Source organism: Melospiza melodia, chromosome Z, assembly GCF_035770615.1.
Source record: "Melospiza melodia melodia isolate bMelMel2 chromosome Z, bMelMel2.pri, whole genome shotgun sequence".
Taxonomy (NCBI): Eukaryota; Metazoa; Chordata; class Aves; order Passeriformes; family Passerellidae; genus Melospiza; species Melospiza melodia.
Genome location: NC_086226.1, coordinates 69864151 through 69886869, shown reverse-complemented (window position 1 = coordinate 69886869; position 22719 = coordinate 69864151). Strand labels below are relative to the sequence as shown.

The following is a 22719-nucleotide window of genomic DNA, read 5'->3' as shown; positions in this document are numbered from 1 at the left end:
TTACAGTTCCTAGTCATGTTTCCCCACTTTACCACTGCCACAAAGCCACAGTGGAGAGGATGATCTGCCCATAGCAAGTAGGAAGAGGAGGAGTTAGAGCTGATTTACCCCCTTGGAGGCAAAATGCCTTGCCAGGGTGGGATTGTGAATCACAGATCCTAATAGCAGGCTTAAGGGAGAGAAATGAGGAGGGCTTACTTGCCCACATTGGGTTGTAATCCTGGATGTCAAAAGGACAGGTAAGGAATGCTGAATACCAAGTTCCAGAGTGTAGCCCAGGTCCCCCAGCATACTGAAATCCCTATGGCAACTCTGTTCAGACAGAAAAAGTGATGGAATCGCCATAGATGGTTTGAAGAAAAAAGAAACAGTAGAGGAATGTAAAACATCACCACAGAGAAACATAAAACAGCTCTGGTTTGGCCAGATTGACAAACTTTGAAGAGCTGGTGAAACATGTGCTGACTATGCCTCTAGTGGGCCTCCAGACAAGACCATTCTAGGGAAAAATGCCCTAAAACTGTGTGGTCCTTCTCCAGTAGGCTACACCATTGTATTTGTGTTGTTAAGATAATCTCTGATTCTGTGCATACATTCTTCTTAAATGTCAAGGACCACTTACTTGAGGCTCCACCAAACTTGTGCTGCATGAACATATTTTAAAGCAGATGTAAATGTCCCTATAAATATTAGCAATATAAGAACTGGGGAGTCTGAAAAATTACTAGATAATAGTAATTTTGAAAATGTTGTGGCATCAAATGTATATGATATTTGTGAAAATTGTTTTGCAGTAGTAAATATTTTGGAGCCTGAGCTAAACTCCTACTTTAGCACTCACTGTTTTGAAATTACTGACATGGAAATGTATCCTTCTGTGAGAACTAGTTCTAAAAAGTACATTTAACGTGAGTGAACACACAGAATATCCCATACATGTAGACGAAATTCATGAGAACACTAGCAACATTTAGCACAGTTCATTAGCTATCTAGGCCCAAACAGAGTTGGCTGAATAAGCCAAGCAGTCTGTCTGTGCAACAAAGTGTGGAGGAAGAATATCCCTCAGGCAGGAGTGGAGCAGATCTGCAGTGTCTCAAGAACAGTGACTGTAACACACCTCTGCACTCCAATTTGATTCCTTTGCACCAGACCCCGTGTCCCAAACTGAAGCTTGAATGGGACAAGTAATTTTTCTCTCCCTGTAATCCTGGTGGGAGACACAAGGCTCCCTGGGTGAAGTGAAATGTGGTAGTTCCTCTGGTTGCATTTGTTGCTTAAACTGCTCACAGGCTGATGCTGTGGGGTTTTCAGTAAGGCTGTCAGGAATTTCTGTCCTCTGGATATATTTCAGGGTTTGCTGAAAAAAACCTGTCCCACTTCTCAATAAAAACTGAAGAAACTAGACACCTTTTGCAGCTAATCTGGGTAAAAGAAAAAAAGGCAGCTCTTGGCACAACACACATAATTTAGTTAAGAGCCTTTTGGTCTAAAAAAACTTCTCTGATGAAGGTGGAATTTTCTGGAGCAAATCATTCTAGTGGTCAGTTCCCCACTCCTTTCCCTGTTAGATCCTGTACCTTTCTTTCTGTATTTGAAATATAAGCCAAAAATTATTACACAACCAAACAGAGTGAAAAAAAGAAACTCTTGAGCCATGGCATTGAGTAAATGTCACCTGAGTCAACAAAGAGTCCGACAGATGGAGGCTTTAACATTGTTTTTTCAAATTTATCAGTAATTTATTTTTAAAGTAATGACCGTAAATCTTCCTAGAACAGATTGTTTTTCTGCCTGTTATGATTCATTAAACCAGTACGGAATGAGATCATTATCATTTAAGTTAGCATTTTTGAGACTGCCAAATATCCCTCAAGTACTTCCTGCAGCTGGGACTGCAAGCATTGTCCTTGGAGCTGGCAGCCTGCTGGCACCATATCCTGGTCCAAGAGCTTCTTGTGCCTCTGGCTAGCAGCACTGCTGTGCCCACGGGCCCTGCTTGAGTGGGCACTTTACCTGCCCCTCAGGCAGCAGAAAACTAGAAACTGACTTCAAGCTGCAAAGCTTGAGAGTCGATGGAAATAAGCACCTGAAGAGATACACAACCATCTCCCTGAGGAGCTAGGGCTGGAAACTCTTCTCCAGAGGTGGACTCTCACCCACCTCAGCCTGCAGGTGAGCTGGCTGATTACTGGGACACAGTGCTCATTGATGCCTCTGGATAAATTGCCTCCTCTTGCAAATTCCCACATTGTAAAGCCAAAGGATGCAGCAAGCAGGGTGGCAGCCACAGGAGACAGGTTACCAGAAAGACACTTTTTGCCTTTTAATTTCTTTTTGGTGTAATTTCCTGACTGCATTATTGAAACAACAATGACATAAGGGGCATGATGCAGCAACAGGGAAGACAGAAGCAAGTAAAAGCAAAAGAGACAATGTCATATTTGTTGTAGAAAAAAAGAAAAATGAGCTGGCAGTAAAGGGGAATTCACAAATTATCTGATAAAAAGGCGCATAGCCATTCCCTGCCCCCACAACCACTCTGAGAGTCCTCTGACATATGAAGGACACCAAAAGAAGAAAAAAAAACACCCAAAAAGTCAACAAACAAAAAACAAACCACCACCCCAAATTACAGCAATTACTTGATCAGGACATTTTCACTTCCTATTTTGGGAGAGAGAAATTCCCCAGGTCATCTGACCTCTGTTGAAACTACACCAGGAAGAGGAGCAGCAGCAGTTGACAAGGGCAGGGCGTTCTCTGGCTGTACAAAAGCCTCCCATGGGTGAGCCAGAGCTCAGAGCAGCCCAGGGATGTGCAGGTGTGTGTACACATAGCAAGGTGAGCTGCGAGTATCCTGCCAGCCAGATCATCTCTTGCACAACTCTCCAGTCCTGCGCGGCCCGGCGGTCCTTTCGCTGCTTGTTTCCAAACATGCCTCCAGAGCAGACCTTCTGAGGAGCTGTTTCCTCACATGCTGTTTCCTTAAACGCTGCTGAAAGCAGTTCTCTCCGAGAAGAGGTGGCAGCTAGCAGCATGGTGGGAATAATGGCAATGAGGACATGGATTGAGCCGGTGGTCGCGGGTTCCCAGGTGGCCAGCGCCTTCTATGACACAGCGCTGCTGCTGGTGGTGAAGAACTACTACAACCAGACCAACAGCACTGCTCCCGCCCATGTCCTGGAAGATGCTCAGCAGAAGGCTGTATCTAATTTTTATATCATCTACAACCTAGTTCTGGGCCTGAGCCCACTGGTGTCAGCCTATGGCTTGTCCAAGCTGGGGGACAGGATACATCGCAAGATCCCCATCTGCTTCCCTCTTCTTGGTTATTTGGGCTCCAAAACTCTCCTGCTCCTCCTGATTCTGCTGGGCTGGCCAGTGGAGGTGATGTATGGGGCTGCTGCCTTAAATGGGCTGACAGGAGGCTTCACCACACTTTGGGCAGGCATCATGGCTCTGGGATCCCTGGGGTCCTCTGAAAGCAAGAGGTCTCTGCGGCTCATCATTATTGAACTGGTGTATGGCCTGGCTGGCTTTCTGGGAAGCATGGCATCTGGCTATCTCTTTGTTGGCTTCAGCAACCGCTACCGAGAAGGCACCGTGCTGGTGTGCTGCAGCATTGCTTGCTATGCCTTTTGTCTCCTCTACAGCATTTTTGTCCTCACAGTCCCCAAGCCAGCAGCTCCCTGCCCAGCCAAAGCCAAGAGTGCAGAGGAGGTGGGTGGTCAGCTACCAGAAGCAGTGGTAGCAGGGAGCTCCCAGCCTTCAGAGAGCAGCATCTTCACTCCAGTGTCACCCTCGAAGCTCATCATCATCCTGCTGTTTGTGGCAGCAATCCTCTATGACCTGGCTGTGGTTGGTGCCATGAACGTACTCCCACTGTTCTTGCTCAGGGAACCTTTAAGTTGGAACGCTGTGGAGATTGGCCACGGCAATGCTGCTGGGTATGTGATCTTCATTACCAGTTTCCTAGGGGTGCTTGTGTTCTCCAGATACATGAGGGATATTACCATGATCATGATCGGAGTAGCTTCATTCAGCGCTGGCATCCTCATCATGGCCTTCGTGCAGTGGACGTTCCTGTTCTACATTGGTGAGTTGAACAGTCATGCACGTGAGCAAATACAGGTGAGAAATGGGTGTTTCAACATCACTGGAAGGGCTTTTTGCTTTGCTTTGTGACAAATTTTCAAGCAGGGAGTTAGGCAGATCATCACAGGAACAATTTGCAAGAAAGCATTCTTTTTACTCCTCTTTCCCCACATCTCCCTTAGTACTCTTAAGACTCAGCACACAACATCCTGAGGGGGCATACACTTCTGCCAAGGATTAGTTTAAGACTCATTGACTTGTAATTCATCAGTTGGCCACAGACCAGATCTGAGCAGTGTTCACACTCTGGGAGACTGGGAATTGTTGCTGACTCCCTGTGCTAGTGGGACTGCACCACTGCAGCAATAGGAAGCACTTGCTTCCTCTGAGGCAAGGCTTAAGGCTACAACAGACGCAAAATGGCAAAGGCTTCCTATTATGGGAACATCTTAAGGTGTAATTTATTTTTATCATATGAAGGCACTTACAACTGATGGGAAACTTAATGAAATATTGGTGTTGTAAAATACCACAATAATGTAGTTTACAGGTCTCACACTGTTAGATAAATTACTAAGGGACAGGTAACAATAGATGGGGCAGCATCCCATGATAAAGGAAAGGCAAGTTTACTTCTGGGAGCTAACCTGTGATGAAAAACAAAATCCAAGCACTGCATGCATTGTGCCAGATCTATCTCACAGAGTATTATCTATTGCATGGCTTTAAGGTTTTATTTCTCAAAATGAGAAAGACACTGGAGATAAACACTCTGAAGTGCTTTTTCTGTCTGTCCCTACAGGGAACGGGGAATTGAAAATTAAACAAAGTTTTTCTAAAGGGAAAGATGGTAGGATATTGTATTTGTGTACTAAGCCAAACACTGAGTGAAAATTTTAAGAGATAATGTTTGTTTAGCCAATCAAGCTGGGGGAAAAATGAAGTAGAAAATAAAAAAGCTTGCTTAATAATTCAGCTCATTTTCATCCTGAAGGCCTGCTGCTATGCAGTGTGCTGGATGCTTATTCCCTGCATTGCAGAAACACCTTGGTACACTAGACATGGACCAAGTCTTCACTGAGGCTGGTTTTGCTGACAAGGAGGTAATTCCAGCTCCCCACAGATTTTCACAGTAGAGACAGGCTAGAATACTGCAAGCCAGAAGCACCGAGATGCAAGACAGATGCAGTGTTATGAATGTACTGTTCCTGTCCAGGCTGTGTAGCACAGAGGGCTCTCTGCATGTTAAAACTTAAATCATCATCCTCATGGATCTCAAAGGAGAGAGAGGACCCCATTTATGCTGGGATGTCTGGCTGAGAACAAGAGACTGTGTCTAGTTTGGGCAAAGGACCTCTGAAAATGGGAGCAATAGGTGGCTTTTTTTAGCAGAGAAAAGGTGAGACAAGGTGTCTGTCTAAGCCAGTGGCGTACAATCTTCAAAAGCAGTGGCTGTGCTGGATCACAAAGAGCAGATACTGGTGATAACTCAAAATTCATTGCATTACAGCACGGGCAGTGATGCTCTTTGCCCTCATCCCCTTACCAACCATCAGATCCATGTTATCTAAGCATGTTGAAGGATCATCCTATGGTGAGTATTTTGGTTACCTCACCGACCAAAACCCCCTGAAATCCCTTTATTTAGCCTAGAGTACTAAGAGAAAAGTAAGTTATTGCTGCAATCTGTGCTTTGTGTAATAATACCAGAGGAAATGATACCACAAACAGGGAGGGAGAAGCAGAGAAACTTGCTGGACAAGATTCTCAAATCCAATCTTCTTGTCCTTGGTTGCATCATCATTTATCAACAGAATTTTCAGCACATACTTCAAAACATTACAATCAGTGCATAGTTCAAAGGTAGGGAAAATAGCTGAGGTGCTTCTCAAAAACACAGTACTGCAGGGAGAACCAAGAAAAGCAGGACATTGAGTTGAAGCACTGTTATAGTCACACCATTTATATCTGGCTTCTTTTACTTCCAGCTTTGGGAAGGATGGATTATTTTAATCTTTTTTTCAGTTATGCTCTCTAAACATTTCTTCAGGTGTTTGCAGTTTGTTCCTGTCACACTTAATTTAACTACAAAGAATAACTTTTGCATAAAAATTGACCTGTCTTGGAATAGTGGCTGGAATTCTTTTCCATTAAATTACATATTAAAAATTAGTAAAATGTATTTTACAGCAGCATATTGAGGCCTACCATTTTTACCTTACCCCAATGAGCTAGATTTAGACACAAGATACAGGACTGGCCATTCATTCAAACAGCACCTCAGGCCCACAACTGCTCATGCCTCCTCCAAACAAGTTTCCTCTGCATCCTTCACATCCTTTTCCTTTCAGCCATACGAACATGACACTGCTCTGTCACCAGTTCATTCCTACTGCTTGTGCTCCCTCAACATCCACCATAGCAAAATCATCTCCCTGCCACAAACAGCACAGCTCACATCCCAAATTAATCACTATAAATCAAACATTTTTAATCTCCACCTTGAGCCATATGGGCTGCACATGACAATGGCGTCAGTCCAGACCAAGAGTAGGACCCTGCAGCAGAGCAGCACTTGCCTTCTGGTCGCAGTTTCATCTCCTGGTGCTGAGTGGCTGCAGAATGCTATAAGGGCAGCAAGCTCAGCATACACCCCTGACCTTGCCCCCAGTCTGCAAGTCCCTGCCGCGCTGGGTTATTTCCCTTTCACCCATTCACCATGACAGAAACCCTTCAGTAAAGAGTGGTTTCAACTAGAATTCAGTTTCTGCCTTTCTTCCACATGAAATATCATACAAATCACACACACATCCCCATTTCAGGCATTATTGTAATTTCAACCCTGTGAACCACTTTTCTGGCCTAGGCCAGAAGCAGACCCTAACTAAAATGTCTCCTGTCCTGAAGATGTCAACTCTAGACTATTTTTCTACCTCTAGGAAAAGGAGCACTTATTGAGCAGTTTATTGCTGCTGTTACAAGTAGCTACCTTTATATGTAGACTTTTTAGGCAGACAGTTTTCCAGTTGAATGTTTTGTCCAGTTGAATCTTTTGTCTGACACCTAAAAGGAAAAATTATTTAATTGTTGTCTAGAACAGAAGCAGATACAAGCTCATGCCATCTGGTATTAGTGGAGCAATGACTACACAATTGTGATCCTGAATTTGTCAGAGATACCACAGCTGGTTTGTTAATCTCCAGCAACAAACTATGTTCTTCTCTTACAGGTAAGGTGTTTGTCCTGCTGCAGCTGTCTTTAGTCACCACGGGAGTAGTGACATCTACAGTCTACAACAAGATCTATCAAAACACACTGGACTGGTACAGCGGCTTCTGCTTCATTTTGTCTTTTCTAGTCGGCTGCCTGAGTCTCCTCCCTTTAAGGTAAGAAATGGGAAAGATTTTGTTGAAAAAGACATGCTGTATTTTCTCTGTACTTCCTGATTGTAGGTCTAAAATTTATAAAGCAGATAGGAAATAATTTTAAAAAGAAAACAACACCCCACACCAATTGAATTTTTTAAAAAAGGAAAAAACCAAACTTGCAGAAATGAGTTGACAAATATCAAAGAGATTCAAAAAATGAAAGTTGCAATGTCTAGCCAGTGCTTTTTTAAATCTTATTTTTGTTTAATGTAACATGAATTGCTGTAGGAAGAGTATCTGGCAGTTTAACAGATAATCCCAAGAGACAAAGCACTCACACAAATGTAATTGTTTGGTACTGTGAAAATAGTACTAAGTGGAATGAAGGAATGACCCTACACAAAGTAAATTGTTTTTTAAAAATTCCATTATATGTTACTTATCCATTGAGAAAAGAATAATTTCAGTCTTCCTCAAATGTTTCAAAGAGACACTATTACCACAGTGAAGGAAAAGGTTACTTTTCTGGTCCATTGAATTTGCCCAACTGTACCACCATGGAGTGACTGCTGCGAAATACAATCTCAGGAACAACTTTTAAGCACAAAACCAGTTTAATTTGAAGAGAGAAAGCTGAAACAAGCCCTCCACCTACTTTTACAGAATTTTTGAAGGATCTCCCTCCAAGTCTCACTTTGTCCCTTAGAGTCTCCCCAAGACTCTCCAGCTTGTTGCTTTACCAAAAATGGCAAGATTCTTTCTGTATGAAGTGAACTGTGATAATGTCAGTATTTAATCCGCTTAAGAAGAATATCTTCATTCAGATGTAAGGCATGTACTGGACAGGCTAATGCTTGACTCTAGGCAAAATTCTTGCCTAGCTCTGCTGTAGTTTAAACAAAATAGGGTAGTACAAAGTCTAAAAGCACAATGTATACTGACTTCAGCTGCACCACCAAGACAGGAAGCAGAGCCTGTAAGGAAAGCTCCTCCCCCACCACCTCTGTTTCATCCAGAGCACCAAAGGCTTTCTGGGGTTGTGAATGCATCTGACAATCAGTGACTTTAGGACTACTAGTGTGAGGAAGGCTACTTCTACTCATCATTCCCCTGGCTCTGCTTTCCTTCTCAGATCTTCCAGACACGAAAGACTTGTTTCTTATATGCAACCCTCTCTCTAAGAGGGGTCACTGCTAGCTACTCAAATGCTTATTAATACAGGTTCCAAATAGAAGCACCATTACCAGTACAAACACGGGTTATTAAAGTGAGGGATGACAGATGGTGCCAATGTCGCTGAATGCACACAAGAGAGGCTGGCAGACCATTGAGAGGAATGCCATTAGCACGCAGCCAGCTCCAGATACCCCGGCAAAGTTTAAGATATAGATGTGGACAGAGCAAACTAAGTTTGAGAAGGTAGTTTGCTAATTCTTATTATCTGCATTTTTTTTTGTTCTTTACAGCTTTGTGGCCATCAAACAAAGGTCAACCACTGGCTCCCTTGAGATTCTGACTGAGTAACAGAGGCATCTTCTGGTTGTTGTCATTAGTCCCTACCAACACAATAGGGTACAGAGCATTTGTATTTCCACTTCACAGCATGCCACAACCTCTCAGCCACTAAGCCTTTCGCCCAAGAAGAGATGTTTGCCTTGTTATTTCTGCAGCACACCCCCCATCCTGTAGAGTATGTGCATTAGCTATTGCACACCAGCAGTCCTCAGAGCATTCTGCTCTTTGCTACGCTGGTCAGCAATACCAAAGAGGCACAAGGATATAGGCTAGAAATGAAAGTGGCATTTCCAGACACATCGTTCAGAGTGGAAGCAGAAAGCAGAGGATTGGTTTTCCATTCGTTCCTTCTTGTTTGTTCATTCAGAAATCTCAGGGCAGTTCTGTGACTCTGGCTGCAAGCCACATGCTACATGCACAGGTCCATCAGCAGGACACACCAGCTCGCCACCTCCAGCAGATGTTACCAGCCCAGCCAATTAATGTTGTGTACAAGACCATTAAATAGAGAAATAACACCATAAAATATGTAAGATTAACAGAACTTTAGTAATCCCTACAATAAAACACCCCTGAACAGATGTTCATGTCCCTGATTTCTGGGAGAATGTCACACTGGACAGTGCTTCAACAGAGCTCATGCAAGGACTAAGACTCAAGAGCTAATGCTGGTGTTTCAACTCACACCACCACAATGTGCTACTCTTATCACAGGTAAAGAACAGCTAAGTGCAGCACACAGCTCCTACAGGATTTATGGAATTGTAGGGACACTAATACCATGTAATAGTTACTGTGTTACCAAAGCTTTTATCTGGGTCGGAAAGGAACCTCATACAATACAGCAGCTAGCATGAGATGATGTCACATAAATCCAAACATTAGTCAAAAGTGTGGCATGTCTCACAAGGATGTGTCTGCTTACATGCTAATTGACTTGAGGCTTCCAAGGTCCTGGACTAAGTAAAGGGAAGTTAAAAGCCCTTAAATAACTGAAATAATCTGGAGGCAAATCAGGCAGCTTCAGTTTGAGCCAGGGGTATAGCAACCAGAAGTTGGTTCATCATTACACAATCCCTGCCTCTGAGGAAGTTGCTGTCACCCTGTCCCCCCCCATCCATTCCTCCCACCAATCTTTCCTCAGTTCCTGCACTTTCAGTACCAGAAGTAATGCAACAACAGGTCAGATGATTTCTATTTAGATCAACCATGAAAGATTTTAGGGGAAGGGTATTTCTGCAGTAAGATAGTGAGCTGCTTAACAAAATAAGTACATGCATCATTTCACCAGGGAAGACCACAAAAAATGAAACTTTATTCTAAGTAAAGGAGTCATCTTTTAATACATTTATTGGTCCATTCCATTAAATTAATTGAGGTAAACAAATGGTGCATTTTAAAAAAAATTACACAGTAATATAGAATTACAAACAGTTTTACCTCAAAGCATTTTTCTCCATCAATACTATCTCCATAGTAAACAATGCACAAAGTATATTTAAAGAGATATATGAAAGGGTATAGAAACATGCCAGCACCAGAAGGCAAGACATTTCCCAGCCTGCGAGTCTGAACAAGAGCATAGTTGCCAGATTTGACCAAGTACAGGAAACAAAAGCCTCCTTCCCATTTTTACATTGTTTACTAGCTAATTCACACAGAGACAAGTATTTTCACAGCTTTCATTTTGTATTTTAATGGTATGAACAGTGACTCTAGTTCTGGTGAGTGGGTTTAGAGTGAAAGCAGAAGAGTCTGGACAAGGAACCAGCACCAAACCAGTCAGTTTGGTCCCCATCACTGACACCTTCCACACAGTGTGTGAAGCTCACAGCCAGCTTGCCTTCACAACTCTCCAGACCTTAGGGAGGGACAGAGGGATACAGGCACAGAGAAGTGAGAGCAAGGACAGTGCTTCTTTATTTTTGTGTTCTGTACAAAAGCCCTTTGGCTCTTATTGTAAGACTGGCCCTCAGCAACTTGTCTCTTTGTGCAGTGGGAATGCTGCACTGGCCACAATGCTGCAGCTTGATCTGAAGGTATGGATACACATCCCAGCACCAGGTTAAGGTAATGGATTAGCTTCAAAGCACAGAATACCAAGACCTTCAAAGTAGTCTAGGACAGTGACTAGCCTTGTCTTAGCATGCCATTTACGTAAGGGTGATCTACTTGTGCCTCTTTGGAAAGCTCATTATTTTCTGCAAATTTACTGTGCTTTAGGCATGCAACCTTAAAACCTGTCCAGTTCATTACTAAGTACTTCTACAAGTCAGATAGTTCAGCAGGACTTCCAAGTGCTAAGCAGAGAAATAAGCACTGCCATTTTCATTTGTAAATTGGTTCAACAGCACTCCCAAAAAGTTTTAAATGCCACATTCAGTTTGCCAGAAGGCAAGTTTATTCCTGTGATCCCCAGTTTTACTTCACAAGAGGAAAACAAAAATCCAACAAGTAGTAGCAACTTGCCCATCTTTTAAAAAAAAGTCCTGATTTTCCCTATGTGTTGTTGTAGTAAAAGTTTAATACACCCAAGGAAAGAATGTTCTACCTTCAGAATTTAAGATGACAGAACATCTAATGAGCTAATTTAGTCTATACAATTTTGTACAGTGATAATCAGGACAAGGATTTTCAACAGTCTGCAACAATAATCGTAATGATATCCAGTTAAATTGTGCAAGTTTAACAGAAACATGGCTCCTGTTAAAGTAATGAACAGTCCCTACTATGTGGGATAGAATTATTTTGTACCCTTGCATCTGCAGCACTGACAGCTGAAGAAATGTTTCATGAACAGGCTATGCAGAGCCACTGCTTCAAGGCTACTGCACAGCGCCTTCACAGAACTGTCTCTGCCACTCCTGCTTTGTTTCTATCAGTTATTCCACTACGTTATACTCAGAATAAGTTTTAGTGCAGCAAAAATCCAAATAGAGTTCAGTGAAGAATCCATACTTTATTCTTTAATATAATTCACACCAAAACTGTTTGTGTCTTTAGGGCTACACAAATTACCTTTTCATTTTTCAATGTATACCTGAAAAAGCCATGATGTTTTAACATCTATGTTTATTGCAAGATTTAGATCCTGATAAAGGTATACATGAACAATGCATGGTTCATTACTGAGCATAGAAATGAGCTCAGTGCCTGCTTTATTGTGCTGGTGCCTCTTAACAGAAGAAACAAACACCACAGAAACTATACAGAAGTAACTGGGCAGCAGTGAATTATGCATCCCCTGCGAGGGCCTTGCCCCGGTTACAGATTATGAGGAAAACTGGGCTGATTTAAGGACTGCTGAAAGAACCACATTTTAAACAGGCCCATAAAAAGGGCACCAACTACTTTTGCTGTCATTTTGGTGCACATGCAGAGTCATCTTCAGTGACTTAACATTCAACAAGTGACTAAAAGATGAAGCTCCTGCACTATTCCTGCTTCCCTCTAACAACATCTTCTGTTTCTCCCAGGGAAGTGTAGACCATCCAAAGTAAAGACTTTCATTCTACAAGGACTACAGGATTACATATCAAGAGTTTCACTGTCAGTTCAGGACTCAGCTCCTTCTAACAGCAGTTATGTGATACAAGTGTCATCCTGCATCTTACAGGAATTTCCTGCAACTTTTGTATTTTTCCTGACTGGCATGGTTGCCCCAAACATCACAATCAGGATCCTCCCCACACCTCACCCACAGCCTCTCCCCCAGTCATCTTGTGATTTACAACAGCTCTTCATAAGAACAGACCACTCCACAGTCTGCAGGCACTGAGACCCACCTATGTACACCCTTATTACACCGCAGCAAACCCTCCTGCAGAGGATTCTTCCTTTGAATGCCAAGTTTTACTGCCTTTGTAAGAGCTTAAAAGGTTTCAGTCCAGATCACATAAGGTAGCTCGATCTTCAGCAGCTCCGGCATCAACAGTAACATGCTGATTTGAGCTTCACTTGGTACTCTCCACTGTCCATTATGCTTCTCTTGAACAGCTGTGATGTTAATTGCTGAACTCCCCAAAAGCAACACCCATTTCAGTTTGACATAAAGCAAAGCAGGAAGACCCCCTTAGTGTTGTAAGGCATCAGATGAAACCACCTGTAGGAAAGAAATCACCATTCTTTCTACTCATCTTGTGCTGTTTATTTTACTAAGATGGTGGGAAGACTGACTAAATATTAGTTCAAGGTATATTTTGCTTGAGTCCCAGTGATGTTGTAGAGTCAATAACAAAATTCCATTTATTCCACGTTCTTTTTGAACTAAGTCAAAAAGCATGTTGATGTTTCTTCGTGGAAAATGGGGAAGACTGTAATCCTGAAGGACAGACTGTTGGATAGTATGCAAGTGCTTATTCTAGACTGCTTCAAGATGATGCCCTTAAGTACTTCCCCAGAACAAGGGGAGTCTGTGATTCTGAACCTAACAGTAACTTAAACCAGAGTCCTCATTTACACCAAAAAGTGCATATTGACAAACTGATCTTAAACAAGAAACATAGTTTGTTTAGTACCAAAGAGTTGACAATAAGGCTGAGCCAAAAAGAAAAATTTCTTAAAATGTCTTATATTTTACTTTTTCATGCAGAGAGCACCATCTCATTAGCCTGACAGCTACCACAGTGCTGCAATAACTCATCTTGAGAGTTCCATAAAGCCACCAGGCTGAGAAGGGTGGCTGCATGTTCAGTTGGTGCTTATGAAGGAAAAAATTCCAAATCAAACTAGTACCTGGTGGGTATCTTACAGGAGAGCAGAGAAGTTGCACAAAATCAATCACTGCTCACATTCTTTGCAAGAACATTGCCAGAGAACAAGTAATCACTCCAATTTAGAAAGTAAGCACAGTGTTATTTATTGCCCTAAATCCCAGTATTACACTCATATGAGTCCCAACCCCCTCACTAGGATTGTTAAATCACGGCAGCATAATGGCCTAAGGCCATTAACACCAAGCAGGCATTTACTTGAGGTTGGATTGCAAGAGCAAGGATAAAAAAAGGACTTGCAGAAGCAGTTGCAATTCTAAAGGCCAACAGAAACTACTAAGAAAATAGATCTGTAACAAAAGTAGCCCTAAAAAACTTGCCATGTGGTTCAGCAGAGACAGGTATGAACCTAATAGGGTACCCATCTATCCCCCACCAACCCATTTAAGGCAAGTTTCACACACTCTGATGCTTGGTGGAAGGAAGCATTTGACACCTTTTGGCTTTTGGTTGCTGCAAAGAAAGCGTGGAGAAAGGAAAGAGTTCTACTTTTACTAGAGCAGACATCTTAGGTGACCAAGCCTAAAGTGGCTCTAGTAAAACCCATATATAAAGCATGGTGTAAGAGATCTCCACCATGCAACTTCCAGAGCTACCTTTGGAAAATTAAAGACCCATCCTTCCCCATTCCCACAACCTCTGAAAGGCAGCAGTCCAACTCGTTCCCATAGCTAAGCTGGTTTTGATCCCCAAGTCAGTCACAAGTACACTTCAGTCAACTGACATTACTTCATAATCACCAAGGTAAACAAAGATACTCAGTATGAACCAACAGCATGCCACACTCACAAAAACCACAGTTCATGCTTCCATCACCAACCATCTGCAGCTGGTGTTGGTATGGTCTGTCTAGAACCAGCCTGACTCCTGGACAGAAAAGTCTACAGAGACCATTTCATCCAGAGGGAGCACATGGGTGGTAGTAAAACAGAAAATAATCTTTCCCAGCCTTTCTTTATCCATTCAGAAAAAAAAAAAAAAAAAAAAAAAAAAAAAAAAAAAAAAAAAAAAGGAGAAGATTTGGTTAGGGAGTAATGTATCATAGGAGTATTTTTTTTTCCAAGCAAACAAAACAGAATGGTAATAAAGATGTCATTTGGCACCTTGCAGTAGAGTTTTATTTTCATCTTTTTAGTGTTCCACTCATCAGTTCCTTCCAGACTAGAGAGGTAAATTTTATCAAGATCCCCATGCACTTTCTCTGTGAACCCCAATCACTCCATAGAATAAAGAAGGAACCATTCAAGATAACTCAAAAAGATGAAACATACCCCAGTTTAAACACAAAAATTGAGGAAAAAAAATTCAAATAGGCTGGAACAGATACTCTGAAAAACTAAGTGCAGCTGTCATTCAGTTAACTTAACAAAAAGAGTCCTCCATACAGTTCCAGTATGACTAGTGGTACTGAGCACAGAAATGCTAGACTGTCCATGAAGGTACTTCTTATTTGGTCTCTGGCTTGTCTTGCAATAGTGGTATAATTGACTCCCACGCCGTAAGGCACTGAAGAAAGAAAGATTTAGAAAATTTAATTTATATCAGTTCATGTGACTTCTGATCAACCTTTCCAGACCAACAGCATGCAACTGGAAGAAAAGTAATGTGGGTCTTTACAGATTATTACAGAAAGGGGAAAAAAACCCAGAATGTCAAACAGCAAGGAAGCATTAGAACAGCTGAACCTTCCCAACAAATTCAAGTTTTCCAAAGTCATCAGCTGGCCCAAGCCATTAAAAATCATCAGAACATCCAGGATTTCCAAATACTAACCTAGATTTTTCTAGCTGAAGAATATCACAGCTTTCAGCTAGGCAGATGAACTGTTTTGAGTAGAAATGTACATCTTTGTGGCGTGACTGTGGGTGAAGGCTGATTTGGACACAATGGCAGCTATTACAGACTACCTCCAGCAAACTTATTTGAAAGAAAACATGCATTTAGGGAAGTTAATTCTGAGACACAGTGTATTCCAGTATGGCTCTGAGACTCAATTCCACTAGAGGACAAACTGGAAGTGCCTGGTATAGTGAATTATAAGTGTAGCTTCTGGGTTATTAGAAAGCCACTCCAGGCTTTGGAGTCGTTTCCCCAGACACATACACTTATTAAAATCCTTGTACTGTATGTTGTTATTGTCTTTCAACCACAAAGAGCTCAGAAGTCAAACTGGGCAAATGCAGACCGTGGAATCCAAATTATTAAATGCTGAAATTGGGCAAACTCATCAGCAGCTCTTATATCCACAAGTCATTGTTGACAGACATCCTCCTTCTAACCTTGCTGATTGCACTGCAGATGAATAGGATACTTCTAGTTGTGTACCTTGAAGTGACTGGACACTTTCTTACCAAAAAACCCTCATTGCTAAAAGCCAAACTAATGTACAGATCTAACTGTCATTGCAGAGGCACTACTGGATGTTCAGTGAAGTCCCTAATATTCTCCTCCACAGCAGCCTTAGACCTGAGAGACCAGGGTGAAGGAAGTTCTGTGAGCAGTTATGAACTATGATTGGAAGGGGAAAAGGTACTGCATATAATATTACATGGAGAGGTAACCTAGCACAGGAAGAAGCTTGTAAAACAGATGTGTAAACATGAACAGACAAGATTAAGTATAGTTTACTAGTCAATGCATAAGCCTAGTAGTTCTAGCAGTGTTTAATATTTCATAAATATTTAATACACCTAAAGGGGGCTTATGAGACAGTTGGAGGAGGACTTTTTACAAGGGCTAGTAGTGATAGGAAAAGGGACAGTGCTTTAAACTGGAAGAGGGCAGGTTTAGATTAGACAATTACGAAGAAATTCTTTACTTTTAGAATAAGAAAACACTGGAACACCCTTCTCTGAGAAGCTGTGGATGCCCCATCTCTGCAAGTGTTTTTGGTTCATACTGGATGGGGCTCTGAATCACCTACTCTAGTGAAAAGCATCCCTACCTCTAGCAGGAGGTTGACACTTACATGACCTCAGGTCCCTTCCAAATCATTCCGTGATCTATGGTATCTACCACTGCATTGGGCAGCACTGTTCTAGCACAAAGGAAAATTAGATTGGAAGCATATGCAGTTAAATGTCAACATCCTTTTAACTAAAAATACAAAAAAATCTAACACTAAACCTCAGGTGCAAATGCACCAACTGAAAAAGGGCAGAGGCTAGGTGTTTACAGAACTAATATACAAGGGACAGAATGATGCACAAAGGGACAGGAATTAGAATAGCTTATACATAGCAGATGTAATCTATATATGAGTCTGTGGCCGTGCATTAACTCATGTAGTTTTGTTCAGAAAAGGCAGAATCCAGGGATTTTTCTACTCTGGCAGTATTACTAGTATGTGCAATTCTGGGGGATTTTTAATCACTACTGCTGCTGCTCAGTAATTTGTTCAATTCAAAAGTGCAAAACAGACAAGCATGCATGATAAAACGCTGTTAGAGTGCTGACTTGCAAAAGACCACTAGTCTTACACAGTTCACTTGACCACAACTTCCAACTCTGACAAAGAGCAGCTTCAGATATCTAATATTCTTGTCTTCAAGACAGTGTGAAGATTTCCTGAAGAATTATAACAATTTCAGAGGAAAATATACTACTCTTATTCCGGCCAGTGCTCCAACAGTGACACATACCTTCTCATAGTACTGGATGTTTTTATCTGCCATCCCCATGAGTAGCTGCCTAAAGTCTTGTCTTTTGTTGTTCTGCCATCTCTCCATATCTGCTTTCAAGTCAGCATTGAAACATTCTACTCGGTCTTGACATTTCTCAACATCTGTGGGTACCTGCAACAAGATAAATGAAGATTAAAACTGTCAGTAAGAGTGCTAGATTGCTGAATTAGTTCAAACCTTACTGAGCAGAACTACAGAAGAAAGGGTAAGTTCACAAAGCAGTAGTTATCCTGAATCAGCTGAGTTATGGCTGCAGGGAAAAAGCCATGGTTCTGAACTAGAGAGGATATGAGATTGCTTAATTTGTTTGCTGTTTTTTGAGGTGGTGAGCGCTTGTGCTTGTCCATCTCCATGCCAGATAGAGAGGTGTGGAGAAAGCACCTTTTAAAGGCACAGGAAAACCATTTGGCATAAGTAGTGGTACTGAGCGTCACTTCCTAGTGCTCAAACTAAGCAGCTTGGCTCCACAGCAAGCTTTTCTGCTTCCCATTTACAGCTGCAGTAGGAATGCCCCAATTTACACCAGTGTGTATATAACAACAACATTTAGGTTTATCAAAAAAGGTAGATACATCTTGGTATTGACAGCTGCAGAATAAAATTTCTAAGGCCTTAGTTTCTAGCTTCCATTTTAACATTCCAGGCTTCCTGAACAAAATTTAACTGCACAGCACTCGTGATCATCAATATGGGATTGGCTCATGGACTTTTAAGCTCAACAATGGACATGCAACCATGCAAAAGCAACACATGACATCTTGAAGGATAGCCTGCTGCAAGCTGAGGTAGAGATTTAAATGAATTTTTGACAGTAGTCACTCACCTACCTCTAGACCAATTCACTTAGTTGGTCTAAAGGTACACACACTTTAGACCAACTAAGTTGGTGTTCTTTGCTTATGTTTTAACTAATGTAATGTATATCAGCAGGCAAATACAGGAATAATTTACTAGTGTTTTCTCAAGCAGGAAAGACAAACACCGTTTTTCCCCTTCTCATTGCTGCATGGTCCACACAGACAGGAATCCTGTAAGGACATGCCCATGAGTGCAGAAGAAGAAACTCCTGAATCCTGGTACCAAAGTGAGAAGTGAACGTTTGCTCTGAAAGCTGTGACTTGCACAAAGGCAAAATACAGAATGAAGAACATTTGAAGAACTTTGTGGTAGCTCCTCTCGTACTTGATAGTTTATTAGCAAACTCCCTTTCTGAAGGGTTTGAAAGAAGGAAGAGGATTAACAGACTACGTAAGAAAGAAGCTTTTCATGGATACCTACATGAAGTTTGAGATGGGCTACTATCTTGCAGTTTGGCAAGGTACTCAATTTAGGCAGAAACACACTGACTGTGTTTCTGCTCCAGGACATGGATTAGGACTGATCACTTTATTACTCAAAAAAGGTCTTACATCTGTTCTTCAATAAACCAACCTGTCTGACATGCAGGAGCTCTTTATACTCATGGGATATGAGTTCCCCTTTATTCACACAACTGAATTTACACTACAGGCAGCTTGAAGGTTCAGTAGATACTTCTCCCTGCCATGTCTGAGCACTCTACCTATGGCTACAGAATTCACTCTGCTACAACTCCAGATGAAGTTTCCTCACAGGCTGCAGACAAGAACAACCAAGCCAGTGACTGTAAGATTTAGGAGATGCTACCCTCAAGGTATGTATGCCTTGCATCATAAGCACTCTGCTATCTTAATGGGGAAAGCTAGGCTATCAAGAGAAATATTTATGAAGTCTGGAAACAAAACCACGCAAGATTTCCCAGTCTAACTAACCTAGCTTCTAAGCACTCACCAGCTCCCTGCTTCTTCTGCCAGGATCTGAAACCACAATGAAGACACACAAAAATCTGTTCTTTCTCACAGCAAGTCTCTGGTTGGTCAGGCTGAGAGGGCTGTATGAGTTTAGAGCTACAGGGATAACCCAGTGGTCAGGAGATGTGTCACGTGTGCTCTCATTAAGAACAGCAGCTATCTCCAACTAAGTCTCCAAAGACATCATGACAATAGTGTCTGCACATGCAGCAGTCCTATCTGGGTGTGCAAATGCCTTACCTGACAAACTGCAGCTTCCTAGTACATAAATTGCAATTCAGTAGTTACAACAAAATTTGAAGTTAATTAACAGCATTTAAGCACTTTGTATCAGTGAAAACTCAAATGCAAAGAGATATTATATGTTTGTCATCAAATTTAGCCTAAGTTGAAGCATCAAAGCTGATACTTTTATCTGTTTTTACCAATGGAGACACTAAATATTAGCTAACAACTAAGAACCAGGAAGACAGTAGATTGGACTCAGGGAAAATTCTACTTCTTTACTGATACCTGCTCTCAACTACTTAATAGCTCAAAAACCCCTCAAACTTGTTGTTGAAACTCCAACACACTCTTAAAGGGGCCAGGACTATTTTTATTGACTATTTTAGTAGTCAATTTCAACTGATGAGAGAGGTATACACCGGCAAGAACTGAGCATAAAGTTGTACATATGTGATACAAAGTTCTGCTTCTGCATCTAACACTCTTCACAATGATTCTGTTCTCTTAAAATCTAAGCTTGCCTAATATCTGTAATTTGGTGTGGTCAATTACAAACAGTGTGTCCACTTTAAAACTCTTCCATATCATCATTACCAAGTAACTAATGGTCCAAAAGTACAACAAATCCAGCATTAATTACACAACCAATCTTTGCATAAGATATTTCTACCTTCCTAGCTCTTGGGAAACAGTTATCTGTTACAAGGCCTTTTTCCCCTCACCTTCTACTTCAAGTTCTGCACTGCCATATTTACTGTTCCCATAGATCACCACACTTCAAAGCCTTGAGGTAGACAGAATACAACAGATGATCAGAGGCAAACTTCATCTCACCAAAACAAAACCACACCCATCCTTTCTTGTGCTGGTTAGATTACTGCAAAATCAGCTCCAGCATGGGTCAGAAATGGGTGAGAGGCATTTCACCACTGCACACGTTAGAAACTGAAAGGTTGCAGACACCACACAAACACCATGATGCTACTGGTAAACACCACCCACGCTGTGGTGACTTTTGGTATAAGTTTCAGCATTCTGAGCAGTACCTGCTGACAGAGAGCCACAGAAGCACTGCAAGCCTTCTGCACTCATAGCCCACTGAGTTCTAGGCTGATCTCACTGCCAGAACAATCTAACGGCCTGGTGAGCTCTGTGATGCCAGGCTGTGTGTATGCACAGGAGTCCCAGAATGCCCTCCAGTGAGAGATTTTTAAGTCGTGATAGGCTTATCTTTCAAGATCTATAAAAAGGCCTTTGATCTCTTAAGGTTTTGTTTGGGATCTTTTTACATAATTTCAACCAAATCAGTGAATATGCCAAGGAAGACAAATGTCATTCCATTACATGACCCTCTGTAGCATTGTGTGTGTTCTATATGGGTTTTATTGTAAAGTTGGTTATTTTTAGAAGTTAAGATTTTAGTTTGACCCTCTGTTCCCTCCATGTTCTCCCTCATAATGGTTTGTTCCTGAGTTGTTTATCCCTTATTTTCCCGCCAGTTACCTGTCCATCATTGTAACTACCCCCACCCTTTATTTCGAGCATTTTCTATGTCAATCATCCCTTACTTAAGATATGATTTGTCTCCTGAGCCTTTTCCCTCCCCTGTGCCATTCTTATTGGTTCAGTTCCTCCCCTGGTTCAGTTCCTCCTCCTCGCTCCTCCCCTGGGCTTCGTTCATTGGTTCCCCCATGTCTCCTCCATCACGCCCATCCCCTTTATCGGTGCTTCCCGAGCTGTCGTTCTCTGACACCGTCACTGGCCCTGCCTGGGTCAATGAAGTGCCTTGGCACCCATATGTGTGTCTGCTCCTTCCTTCCTTCCTTCACCTCAGTGCTTTGCAGTCCTGCTCTCACCTCCGTCACCACGTCGCAGCCGGAGCCGCTGCTCGGGGGTACTCGCAGAGAACCTGGGAGTGCCGGGATTCGTGGTCTCCACCGGTCACTCTGGGAGCGGCTAGCCGGCACCTGTCAGCTCCTGTGACCGCGGGATGAGACTGCAACCCTCTGCCAGCTTTTAGTTTACAGCATGTCATAGCTAGGAGACCTTGCTGAATATAAGATATGCTTCTAGGCACAGCTCTGAGCTATCAGCTCTTACAGGTAATGACATATCCTCCAGCTGGAAAGATTCTGAAAACCCCAGAGATAGTATTTTGTGAACATGTAAGGAGTTCTACACAGTTTGTTCAACTTCGTCTCATAAATGACACAAACTACTTATGTTACAAAAAGGTAAAACAGTTGCCAAAAAATATTCTGATACTCTGAAGAGGTAAGTATTCAAAAAAGTATTCCAAAAGTTATTCAAAATAATCCCTCTGAGGTATGAGATCCAAAGGACTTTTAACATGCGCAAGATTGGTACAGTGAAATGTCTAAGAACCAGCTTGCTGGATATGCTAGATTTAGTTCCCTCCATCCTAGGTACAACTGCTAGCACCTGTTTATACAAAGCTACATGGAGGAAGTTGAGTGTATACCACACCAGCCAGCAGAGAGGCAGGTAGTAGATCCAAATACAGGAGCAACACAAAACATCTAGTACACCACTATTTTTATAGCCAGAAGATCAGAAAAACACTTTAGCATTTCTGTGCTCTCATCCTCTTCAGCTTCTTAGATTCAAAATATTATGTGAACCTACTGTAGAGTGAACGTTATTGTATAGTAGTCATAATACTGGAAAGTCACCCATTAATTACTAACACAAATATAAGGGAAACCAAAAACCTCCAAGCAGAGGAAGGGAACAAACCCTATTGCCATCATCAGTTAAAGCTGCAGTGATTTAAGAAAAGGCTCTTGCACTGTGTTTCATGCAGAAGCGGGTGGCAGCATAAGCACGTCAGTTCACAGCTTTGCTTTTGCATGGTGCCCAGCCAAAACCTGTCATCCAGTGACACGTGCCATCTCTGTTCAGCATCACACAGGTAGAGCTCCCTAGTAGAAAGGGCAAAGTAAGGAGTTTTCCACAGCCAAACCCAGGGTTCTGGAACAACACAGTTTCACAGTGCCAGGGATAGGACTTTAACTCAGAGAGCTGGCATACTGCTGAGTCACCAGGGACTGTTCTACCACTGCTTTGTTAGCCTGTCACTGAACAGTCCAACTGACTGCTGTCTGTTGTTGAAGTGTTACATAGTCATCCTGCTCTGAACTGTGAGAGATCAGTTGTTCAGTTGTTAGACAAGTTATGTATATTTATACTTAGGTCTTTATTTCAC

The 22719-nt window shown here is 42.0% G+C and overlaps 2 protein-coding genes across 3 annotated transcripts in view; one reads left to right on the top strand and one right to left on the bottom strand.

The window, feature by feature from the left end:
- The first annotated feature begins 2579 nt into the window (after positions 1-2579).
- On the top strand, positions 2580-9562 carry SLC46A2 (solute carrier family 46 member 2). Of its 2 annotated transcripts, XM_063181273.1 has the most exons (4): positions 2584-4099; positions 5609-5692; positions 7328-7484; positions 8933-9562. In XM_063181273.1, exons 1-4 carry the CDS (start codon positions 3040-3042, stop codon positions 8988-8990), a joined length of 1359 nt encoding a protein of 452 aa, XP_063037343.1. In that variant the 5' UTR covers positions 2584-3039; the 3' UTR covers positions 8991-9562. The 2 variants fall into 2 exon arrangements, with proteins under 2 accessions (XP_063037344.1, XP_063037343.1); XM_063181274.1 differs by lacking the exon at positions 5609-5692 and having other exon boundaries at positions 2580-4099.
- A 5283-nt stretch (positions 9563-14845) lies between these two features.
- SNX30 (sorting nexin family member 30) overlaps positions 14846-22719 on the bottom strand; it is a 47867-nt gene continuing 39993 nt past the window's right edge. The window contains exons 8-9 of the mRNA XM_063181275.1: positions 17395-17547; positions 14846-15259 (exon numbers count right to left, since the gene is read on the bottom strand). Coding sequence (XP_063037345.1) covers positions 15200-15259; positions 17395-17547 — 213 coding nt within the window. The 3' untranslated portion in view covers positions 14846-15199. The remainder of the gene's footprint in view (positions 15260-17394; positions 17548-22719) is intronic.

Bases quoted from the DNA above. Each gene is read 5' to 3' on its own strand.
- SLC46A2 (XM_063181273.1), top strand. From the start codon at position 3,040: ATGGTGGGAATAATGGCAATGAGGACATGGATTGAGCCGGTGGTCGCG. The intron at 4,100-5,608 runs GTGAGTTGAACA...ATTGCATTACAG, and splicing joins GACGTTCCTGTTCTACATTG to CACGGGCAGTGATGCTCTTT. The intron at 5,693-7,327 runs GTGAGTATTTTG...CTTCTCTTACAG, and splicing joins TGTTGAAGGATCATCCTATG to GTAAGGTGTTTGTCCTGCTG.